At 30.9% G+C, this 12,414-nt stretch overlaps 1 protein-coding gene across 1 annotated transcript in view; it reads left to right on the top strand.

Moving 5' to 3' along the window:
- Window positions 1-12,414, top strand: part of BRINP3 (bone morphogenetic protein/retinoic acid inducible neural-specific 3) — a 462,204-nt gene that overhangs the window by 229,923 nt on the left and 219,867 nt on the right. The window contains exon 3 of the mRNA XM_011995077.1: window positions 603-793. Coding sequence (XP_011850467.1) covers window positions 603-793 — 191 coding nt within the window. The remainder of the gene's footprint in view (window positions 1-602; window positions 794-12,414) is intronic.

Genomic DNA, 12,414 nt, shown 5'->3' with positions numbered 1-12,414 from the left:
ATCTATAAAATCACTTTGCATCTTGAGAAACTGCAATAGCTGAATTTGGATTTCCAAATATGTTGTAAACCATAATTATTAAAAATAAAAAAAAAGAAGAAAACTGGTTTATCTTTTGATGATGTTTTTAAAGTTTGCAGCTCCTTAATACCCCTGAGGATTTTTACATTCTCACTCTAAAGTGAGTAGAGAAAGGAAATCATTAGGATAATGAATATAAATCATTCTTTTTTTTTCAATATACCTTAGAAAACAAACAAAAAAATTACTTTAGTTATTTTGTTAGTTTAGTAACTCTATAGTCATATTCTAGGCATAATAAAGTCATTTTTATGAATACATATTTTCTTGGGGAAAAAATCTTGGTGGAAGCTGTTCACTTTGGGTGGCTTATTTTTTCTTTACATGACTTGGTTTTAGAGTATTCACTCCAGTTAAATAAATTATAAATATTTCTTTTCCTACTCCTAGCACACAACATAGTATTACAAGCAAGAGTAATTGTAATGTACTGACCCCAGCTAAACTACCAACTGAACTTCTCAAATGAAAACATTCAGATAGATTACGCATTTATGAATAAAAATAAATTTGCTTTTCAGGGAGTTTGGCCGCTGGAAAGTAAATAACCTTGCAGTTGAGAGAAGAAATTTCCTTGGCTCTCCTCTGCCTCTTGCCCCTGAATTCTTCCGCAACATAAGACTTTTGGGACGTCGACCTACCCTTCAGCAAATCACAGAAAACCTTATCAAGAAATATGGGACACATTTCTTGCTATCTGCTACTCTGGGAGGTACGGCTCTTTGAACGTATTTGTGCCTTTGTGTGCTTGTGCATAAAACTGTATAAATCACAGAAAAGTGTTAATTAATCCAGATAGCTACAGTATGAATAGTTATAGAACTCATTCATTCATTTATCCAGCACATTTTGAATGATTATTAAATGTCCCACACAGTGTTCACAATTGTGAAGCAGATGAATATTACTTAGTTTCTGCATGAAAGCTATTTACAATCTAATAACATACACATATTTGACATAATTATTGCACTCTTAAGGTCATATGGAAACTTTTATTTAAAATACATGAATAATAAGCAGTCACAGGTGGGGTCATCAATTTTATTTATAGAGAGAAGGAAAGGTTTCTTGGAGTACATGTTAAATAACTACAATTAAATTTTTAGCACCATTTTAGTGTTTCTGATTGTAGTTGATACAGATTGTAACTGGTACAGAAAAAGTGATAAACAAATAATTACTACGCATAAGAAAGTAGAAATGAATAAATGTCACTTTCTTGATCAATGTATACATTTGTAAAAATTAAGGAAGCTATTGTGTGATATTGTTAAATCCTATTTAGCCATAAAAATATGGCTTTTTCATAGTGATGTATGATTCAGCATTGTGAATATACTTGAATGACATTTTAGGAGATAATGTGTAATAAGCAACATATAACATTTTCCTAAAATCAAAAAATATCCCAGCTTTACATATATTTTTAATTTTATGTTTGATTTCAAATAATGTCCCAAATTTCATTTAGAAATAGATGTTACTTTTTCTTATAATGAAGAACATTGTATAAAATTCAATAGGAAAGCCACAAAAACAGTGAATTCCTGCTTTCTTGTCAATTTCTTAATGAATTTACCAAAGATAGCCGGGCTGATTCACAACAATGATATGGTGCCACAAAGGGCAATTTGTTCATTTTTTAGCCTTAGAGGATGTCTTGTCTTTCCTTAACCTGCCAGCCCAGTCTTTCAGCAAGTCATGTCAATTTTTTACACTGGTATATACCCCATCTCCAGCATCAAAGTCTTTCCTCACCTCCTCTCCAGCATCTCTAGACCAAGACATCATCACTTTTTCTTTTTTCCTATAATACTCCAATAGTCCTTTTTTCACACAGCTCTTTTAAAAACTTGAGTCAGTTCATATTCACTGTTTCAATTGAAACCTAGAACTGGCCACTTAAAATCAAATCTAAGCCTCTCCTTATGACTTATAAGGCCTTACATCAATGATCTGATGGATGCTACCTTTAAACTCAGGCCTCTTCTCACCTCTTCCTCATGCTCTATTTTTCAGTCACAGTCACAATGATGTTCACATTTTTCTACCCAAATGTTATTTTTCCAATGAAGCTTTTTCCTGACCACGCTTTCATCAGTGGCACCCAGTGAACCCCATTGTTCTCTACTATTTCATGATCAAATTTGCATTTCTCACTGTATTTATTATTATGTGAAATTATTTTAATTATTTGACTATTGGTTTATTATCTGTAGTTCTTGCGTATTTTCTTAGAAATAAGGGCCCTAGCTGTATTGTTCACCACTTCATCCCCATGGCTCTAACTGCACTTCATTTACACTAGGTTCTCATTACCTATTTGTTAAATGAATAAATAAGTAAAACTTCACTTTCTTTGGAGACTGAGGTCATCCAAATCACTAGATATATGTAAACATTTATAATATTAACAGAGAATAATTGAGTTATAATTCAGGAATGATTCTGAATGAAAGCAAATCCGGAGAGCCAACTGGATCAAATTCACAAATAAAGATTCAGAATTGATGAGAATCAGTACCCAAGTAAGAGTAGATAAGGAAGGCATGAACAGGTGGAAGAATGAGTGGATGCCTGAGTACATTGTGGAAAATAACTCTGGCATGGAATCTCAAGACATTAAAGGTGAAAAATACAAGTGACTAAGGCAGTAATAAAAGTCTGACTGTAAATACACACTATCTCTCCATTACCTTCTTCCACAAAAGGATAGTGATAAAATAAGAAGAGAAAGAGATTAGCCACATTCCTGTTGAATCCTGATTCTCCCTCCCTGCTTTTTAGTCAACTGTGAGACTTTAAAATATATTAATTCCTCTGAATTTTGATTTTTTTTAATAGAGAAGGGGAGAATAACACCTATGTGATGGGACATGGGAAGGTTAATATAAATGTTAAAAAATGTGCTTAGCACAGTGTGTGGTATAATTTAAATATGTGATGAATTGAAGTTGTTTTCATTATATTAGTGTAGACAGCCAAAACATATAAAATATTTCAATAATTGTGAAGAGTGAGTCTGTGAAAGCTGTGTCTATTTGGCTCAGTAATGTCAATTATTATTAATTGTATAAAATCTGAAAGGTAAAATTTAAATTATTTCTATAACTCCTCCTCTAAAAAAGTTCAGTGATTTTGAAACACATACTTCATTGTTATTATGTAAGTGATTCAAAGCACTCGTAAGTATTTCAGAAGATAAAATATATTTTTCCAGATAAGAAAAGAAGGAAAAGACAAAGACAGAAGAGATCAAAAACCACCAACGGTTCCCATATACATTCGTGTTCCTTAGTTTCAAAATTTAACTATGTTTTACTATGTTGGTACTATGAATGCCACATTTTTGCTTTAAGATTCATTTTTGTTTTGTATGTTATTTTATTGTATAAACCATTTTTCAAAATTTATGACATTAATCACTTGAGGTCGATCTTCCAGTGATGGCAATGTGCTCTCTCTAAATGATTTTACTTCAGTTTCTTAAAAGTTTTGTTCAAGTATTGCCTTAAAGGGGGAAAGAGATGGAATCAACACTCTTACTCTCATTTTAATCTCTCAATATTCCTTGGATTGAGTTTTCATACTCTTTTGTACTGGAATTATTTTTCTTCTCAAAATGTTACTTTATTTTCCTGTGGGAATTTTTGTTTGTTAAAGATAATAATTCAGTAAAGATGCATGCAATAATTTAAATAGCTAAAGATATAAACTATCTGCAGTTAAAATGTATACCAGGAATGATTTCTGGAAATTTTAAAATTATTGCTATTGTACTTACACAGAAATCTTTTTAGTGGCTGTGAGTTTATCATTTAACCTTTACTCGTTTTACCTGATTGAACATGTATTTGAAATTGTATTTCTGCACTTTTTAAAAGAAATGGAAGTTTGTGGCATTTAATTCGAACTAATTTCCCCACTTCTTTCTCTTAATTAATTAAGACAAAGCAAAAACTATAACACTAGTGTGTAATGTATATAAGCAAACCTTTTAAACAAAAAGCCAGTCACATCCATGTCCCTACAAAGGACACGAACTCATCAGAACATAAAGAATAACAAAAAAACCAGTCATATTATAACTAGATGCTTCCTAAGTACCTAAATCTTCAACAAAATTTCAATGTTTTTCAAAATAAGTTGACTATGAAATACTCACTATTAGTTTTACAGTCATAAAAAGGAAATAAATGAAAAATGGCTTTTTCCCCCAAGAGTTATTTAATATATCATATTATTGATGTAGACATAAAACTTTGGGTACCATTCTTGAAGCCCTTAAGGGGATATTTTATGACAGATAAAGCCAGTGATTGAATTATCATTCTATCTATGGAGAAAAATAAATTATAAAAAACATTCTTCAATATATATTATTTTCCCCATTTATTTCATTTGATAGCTACCAGACTGTTTATCAATATAGTAATTCAGCTTGCTTCTATTTTGGATAATGATATCTAAACTCCATCACTGTTTGAATATCTAAAATAAGCTACTCAATTTAAAGAATCAATCTTGAAAAAATTGCACTTCTGAGAGATATTGATTTCTAGCTGTGGAATGTATTTAATGACCGTTTTTGTAATATATTTTATTATAATTCAATATATGACAAATATGAAAATTAAAGTGTATCTGTGTACTGAATATAAAATACAAAATATGAGTGAATATGACAAAAATAATGACTTTAAAATTGGTGGGCTTTAATTAGGGGGAGAAAGAGAGTCTACTATAAAGCAACAAAACTGTGTTCTGGATCAATTTTAAAAGACAAAGGACTGAGGAACATAGAGACCAAAATATTCATTAAAAATTTATTAAATGTTATAACAAAATGTTTACAGAAATTTTAAGTGTGCTCTTATCCTCATCTCTCAAATTATATAGACTTATCCACCCACTCATAGTAGCCAGGAAACCTGTGGGTTCCTCTGCTACTACTCTTGCCTCTCTCAACTTCAAGGCAGTGAGGAGCAGAACAAAGTGTGTAATCTCCTGACAGACATATCCACAAAAGGGGGAAGAGTAAGAGGTGGGGTTTTCATGGGCAGCCTCTTTCCTACACTATGCCTTTCTGTTAACTCACTGCAGCTCTGTGGGCCATCAAACACATGGTAACAGTGACGGTTGTTTGCAAAAGAAAAAAAAAAGAATTCCTCATGGAGAGGAAAGTAGGAAAAAAATATTTCTTTTCTGAATATATATATAACCAAAATTTATTTCAGGATCAAATAGACAATATAATAAGATTTGTTAATTTAGAAAAACTGTGAAGAATACTTTTTATTCTAGGCATGATAAAAGCAAGTTCGGTTTGACCACTGTTATTGAATGTACAATTTAAAAAGCTATAATTAAATTATTAGCAGAAATAGTTACAATATACTTTTTTCATTTGCAAGTCCTTTTAATTTTTTTTTTTTCTGAAAGTGTTTCTTACTATATTATATGACTAAGTTTTTGATTACTATTTGACTAAATGTGAGCATTTTTTAGATATTCAATTTTGTTTCAATACAAAAAATATCCTCTTCATTGTTGGAATAAAAAATTGATGATCGATGTGCAAAAATAGTATTAACTTCATACAATAGTGATTTAAAATAATGTATACTACCTCAATTCTTATGTAGTGTGTATATATATGTAGTATATGTAGTATACATATATATGTGTGTGTGTGTATATGTAAAACTATGCCTCCAATGTAGTTCACTTATCTAAAAAGTTTTACAAAATATTGTGTGTGTGTGTGTGTGTGTGTGTGTGTGTATGTGTGTGGTTTAAAGAAAGTATAAGTCTGAATTTAGTAAGATACGATACGGATAAAATATCAATTAGATTTTTTTTCCATTCGTTTGCATTCCCATAAGAATAAGAACTCGGAATATGCTCATTTAATTTCAGAAATAGTCAGTTCTCACTTTTCACCATGTGAATTATGTTCTGGATAAAGTATTCACAGACACTTTTTAATTCTTTGTCTTATGCCACCTTCTTTCAAAATTGATTAACTGCTGTTGTTCTCATTTTCACTTGGTCTCTTAGGAAGCACAAATTTATTTCACTTTAGTTTATAACATAATAAAGGTAATCCACCATATACACACACACACATAAATAATTTATTTCTTAAAGAAATATTAATAATCACTTGAAATGCAGAGAATTACTTTCTCTCTTAGAATATCCATTCTGTTTTAAAAGAAAGAAAAGTAAATATTTTTGAAGATTCCTATCATAGGAAATAATCAAAATAAATGTCATTGAAGGGGGAAAAGGACTGCTATACTGATATTTATTAAAATTAATCTCAGGATTACTGATATTTCTTAAGATTATGTTGGTTTCTCTCTCTCATTCTCTCTCTCTCTCTTTCCTGTTTCACTGGTAAATAAAATAAAATATCTGAAGTTAAAGCAATATTGTTAATCATTTCTTAATTGTTTACAAGGCAGTTATCTACAGACGCTTCTTTAAAAATCACTTACGTAAATAATAAGAATAAACAAGAGCAAAATGTAATTAAGATTTCTATGTCAGTTGATCTTACTAAAGGCATTCCTGGCAACCAAGGTAAAAGATAAATGTTAAGTTGTAGAATATTGGACATTTTATTATTTTCTTCTGGTTCTTTCATATAGCACATTGATAAGGTAGATAAATTACCTGTCTAATTTTTGACAAATATATACCGAGTTACCTATGACAGTGCAAAACACCCAACATCTTCTTAAATGAACACTCAGGTCACTGATAAAGACAGACATTTAACTTGGTAATAAGTTAATTATGGTTTAGAACCTCATTACTTGAGTGTGGTTCATGAACCAAAAGCATCAGTATCACTTTAGTGCTTGTTTGAAATGCAGAATCTCAGATTCCATCACAGATTAATGAATCAGAATCTACATTTTAACAGGATCTCCAGGTGATTTATATGCACATTAAGTTTGAACAACACTGTTTAAAGTTATCTATATAAATTTAAAGTATAATCAACTGTTTTGAGAAATAATCTTTTAAAAAATAGCAAGAGTTTGTAACTGTACATACCAAAAATGTTTTTTAAAATACCCATTATTTCATTGTAAATAGCTCCAAAATTAGAAGTAATTTAATTGTATTTCAGTCAGAGTTTATTCATTGCCACCTAACCTCAGAGCTATTAATTTCCAGTTCCTTTATTTTCATGTTACTGTACTAGTATAGACAGTATCATTGCACCTTCAAATTGTCTTAGAAAATTTATAGTCTATCTTACGGGTAACTGTTAATAATCATAAGATCAGTTACTTTCCTTTGGGATGCTTTGCAAAACATATTATATTTCTTTGTCAAAGTGAGATAAGGTTAGCTCTTTCCTTCCCGCAATATCTTGCAGATGCCAATTGGTGTTAAGCCAACATGTCTATTTCTTAACTATCCTGATATATTTGGCTCTGCTTCTTGCCAAACACGTATTTCTCTAAGATTTTTTTTTTCTCCTGATGTATATTTGTTTTTAAAACCCCTTTTTCCCCCACAATACTGTATTAGTAGCTTAGTAGATCGCACCAGGCTATGTACCTTTAACATGTGGAGCTTAGGAAGGATGATTATCAGCTCTGAGAGCAACATATAACTGCAAACCCAATATAATTTCAAAAGGGCAACAATAACAAAAATATTGTAAGGCTTAGCACAAGTAATAATGTGGCTTATCATTGCCAAAGAATGGACAACCTTTCTGAGGCAAAAGACTACATCAAAATTAAACCTGCAAACAATTACATTAAAACAATGTTTTAAATGTTTATTTCTGTGAGAATGATTTTCAATCAAATAGCATTTTTTAATAACTACAAATCACTCCAAGGCAGAACAGGCATTCACAATAAGATATTCAAATGTAAGGAAGTTGAATAACCAGGAAGACATCTGCCATAAATGCACATAATTTTTTTTTCTGGGTAGAATGTAAACATTGTAGGACAACGGGCTAACTCAAGGGCAGTAGCAATTGCAAAAAAAAATAAAATACATCCAACTCATAAGAGTCGGCTTCACCGTAGTGAAAAAATACCCACATTTTAGTTGATCATTACAATAATTGTCATTTCTGACCAACGTTATATGTTGGTTTCTGTGGGTACCCTGTGATTCTGATCTGTGTGTCTTGGGAATCAAGAAGGTCTCTTTTGCAACATACCATCCTCCTGGCGGGGGTAAAAAGCAAGAGAACAGGTGTAACTTTTGATGTCTCTCCAAACATTCATTATGTCAACATCTGGCTCACTTGTATTTCACTGATCAAAGCGTTCTCCTAATATCAGAGTAAAGGGAACACATCATGAACTACTCATAGTTGTTGTCTACAATGGATCATGAATCTATGTATGCACGTTTGCATTTATGATGGTATTGTAAATAATTGCAAAGAATAAAACAATCTACCACATTATCATTACTGATTTACCTGTAGGATTCTTTTTATCCTTGTTTTATCTATTATTTTTCATATGTTTCTACCCTCAATACTATATATGAGAGAATGCCAACTGAGAAAATCGAAGTGAAAAGTAAATAGTATGAAGGTTCTTTAATTTCTATTTCTCATTGACTCAACATAGATGATTTGAAGATCAGAGTGGAAAAATACATAATTTTAAGGGCCACCTCTTATGAAAAATGTCAAATTCTATGATCCAACTATGGTATAACATTAAAATGGTGATTTTTGTTTGTTTGTTTTATTGCCCCCTGTTTCTCATTTTCTATGAAAGTATCCTTTAATATGTGCTTTTAATGACCATAAACCACCACAAAATTTTAGTTATGTGAGACACAGCTGCATGATTTCTATGTGGAACAATCACATCTTTTTATATCGACAGTCATTAATCCTTTTGCTGCCTAACAGACTCAGAATGTTGAATCATTTACAAAATCACATTTAGTTTTTACAAAATGTGTGGATGTCCTTTGGAACCCATGTCATGCTTATGAGCTACAGCTGATTTAATAAAATGAATAAAAATGACTTTTGAACACATTTTTTTTAGTTGATTGAATAACACTATTTCAGTTTTCAAATCTGAAGATTGTCATTTAAGTAGGTTCTGATGAATTGTTATGATTTAATACTTGTGGAAAAGTTACAGTAAAAGTTGAGAATGCATCTTCTCAGTTTGTAAAAATCTCAAATGACTGTGAAGAAGATAATTACTAAAGTATGATAGTTATGTATAACTGAAAAAAAAAAAAAAAACAAATCTCTTATAGGAAAGAAATAGGCCTAGTCTCCATGTAAATTGAGTGGCCTTGTCAAAATTTCTTAAATATTTACAATCCATGTTTTATAAAAGTTGAAATTTAGCACGAGGTAACGGGTTTACATCAAATGGTTGTGTGCTCTGTTGTAAGTAAGGGTTTTAAACAGGGTATTCATTAAAGGAACTATTATGGTGATTTCAGCTACAGATTTAAGTTGCCTCACATGCATACCTGCAAGGAAAGTTTTTGCATACATGGATTAAAATTATACCGTAGAGAAGAACCATGAGCAATTTATGAATGGATTCTCTTTATCAGGCTATTAGAAATGATAACCCACTACTATTATTAGTAATCTTATATATTTTGATTATAAGAACCAATAGAAACAATTATGACTAAGTCCAGATTACCATGGTGCAATTAAAAATCTATGAAATCCTAGCTTATGAAAATTTAAAACTTCCTCATCAACTGTTGGGTCTTAATAAAAAGGAAAAGAGAGAAAGAGAACATTTACTGCACTCATAATATATGCTCTGCCAGGTACTGTAGAGGGATTGTATTATTTAATCTCCACAGATAATTGAGAGAAGGATATTTTCTTTGTTTTAGAGATGGGAATGCTAAGTAAATATGCAACTGTACCAAAGCCCCATAGTCATCAAGTAGAGAGATGATGTGTTATTACTAGGATTTGCCCTTACATACCTGACTCTAAACCATATGTTTCATTTGCCCTCATTATGTTATAATCCCTTTAGAATTATTTAATTGAAACCAAGCCAATGAAAACATAAACAATAGAATTAGTAATAAAAGTGTGTTATGATAATACCAATGTATTATCATTTGATTTTTCTTGTGTGGAATACATATCCTTCATGACAGAAGTAAGAAGTCATATTAATCTGTAACTTACAAGCAAATGTGGATGCTGAAAAATCATTGTTTTTAAATCTCCTGTAGATAGAAAATGAAACCCCTCTTATTTGTGATGATGATATAGACCACCATTTTTCTATGTTCATCTTTAATTGCCTCAACATATATTAGGTTTGTATTATCATTCATATAGTTACAATAAGGACTATACTAAAATGGGGGTCCCTGCCTCTTATTACTTTCCAGTTGTGTCGTGGGACAACCTAACATGTGCAAAGTATTCCTAAATCAAATTGGTTTTAATTCACTGTTTTAAGATGAGCATGTGCTCCACCTTTTTTGTGGGGTGAAGTATGGCTCAATTGGAATCCCATTAAGAAGAAATTAATGATGTGTCATACTTACCTGTAAAGCAAAGACTACATAGAAATATGGTATTTATCTGAGAAGCATTTATCTGAAAATCAACATAGATAGAAATATGATATTTAAAGAACTGTTGTGGGAGATCTTTACTCTCCGTATATGGTTGCAGACTATAGGACAGGGTTAAAGAATATATAAAAGTAGAAAGGCCAACTTCTTATCACAAATAAGATAAAATAGCTAAATTTACTAGAAACTTCTAGGTATGGAATGAGTTGATTTATGCAACTCTTGAATCATAGTGGTCAATAGAAGAGAATAATAATATATTAACAATTTTTAAATGACTAGATCCCAGCCATATTCCAAACCCTTTACAGCTATCTATTTCAGCTTACAGCTGCTCTGTGAGGAAATCATTTCCGTGCTCATGTTCCATAAGAGGAAACTGAGTCCTGAGATATGTTGTTGAAGATCATTCAGTTACTAAATTGAAACCAGCATTAGAACTCAAATCCATTCTACAGAAAATTTGGTACACTTACATCTTAACCAAAACTAATTCTAAATGTCTATCTTCCAGGACCTCATAATCCAGTGAAAGAATGCCTTCTATTGGTCTAATTATCTCTTCTACCCAACAACATATAGATTTTCAATTACTGTTGCAACACTTTGAGTAATAGGAAAATTCACTACTATATAAAGGGAGACTTACCAAAAATGACTCTCTTCACATATTTAAAATGGCCTTCTTGCATCTCCAGGAGCAAAACTAATGTCTAATTGGTTAATTGGATCAATGTTTTGAATTTAATATATTATTCAACTGAAGAAAATATTTGATATTATTATTACATTTTAAAAATCGTGTAAGTCTCCTTCTAAATACAAGAATCTGTAGAAAACATTGAATGCATCAAGGCTGAACTTGGATGCTTCTTCAACATTTTAATTCATTTTCCAAGTGGAATCATCTGGGAATAGCCAAATCCTTTAGAGTTTTATTTTAGCCATAGTATTGGTTATGAACTTACCAATTACTTCAGGATATTTTTATTATGAAAAAATAGATTTTAAACCTGGGCCAGATGTGGAACAAGAGTTATGAATATTCATCCCATTATGACTTTTTCTTCAATGGTTTTTCAAAGACACCCAAAGTAGAGATATTTGTACAATGAATACCCATATACTCATATGTAGCAACATACTGCATAAAACCATACTACTATGAATATGCTGCTCATATACTATGGTATGAAGTTTATTGATTCTTTGTACTTTTGTCTTTGTAATATATTCCAAAAATTGATTTACACTCAAAATACTGTGTTCTTAAGTCACTTTATTTTTACAAACATGATATACAATTAGTAGCATTGGATTCTGTTTTTAATTTTTAGGAATGGCTTTTAAAATTTGATATAATTTTATTTTTTATAAATAAAGCATTTAAAACTGTTTACAGTGCTTAAACAACATGATAAAATATATTCAGAGAAATCTTTCTTGCAAAAGTGTTTCTTCATCCTGTTACCTTTCTGTATCTGTAGGTAAATATGCATAAATGCTTTTGGTTAATCCTTCCATTGTTTGATGCTTTTTTCCAAATAGAAAGAAATATATACATATGCGTGTATACTTTTATCTTCCCCTTTTCTTATAAAAAACTCTTAGGAAACAGTTTTTATCCACTTTGTGATATCTCTGTAGAAATAATTTTTGCTGCCTTCTTCTGGCTGCACAGTGTTCCACTGTACGGTTGTAAACTAGTTTATTCCTACTGATAGGAATTTATATTGTTACCAA

Source organism: Mandrillus leucophaeus, unplaced genomic scaffold, assembly GCF_000951045.1.
Source record: "Mandrillus leucophaeus isolate KB7577 unplaced genomic scaffold, Mleu.le_1.0 Scaffold47, whole genome shotgun sequence".
Classification (NCBI taxonomy): Eukaryota; Metazoa; Chordata; class Mammalia; order Primates; family Cercopithecidae; genus Mandrillus; species Mandrillus leucophaeus.
This window is presented reverse-complemented; position numbering and strand designations above follow the sequence as displayed.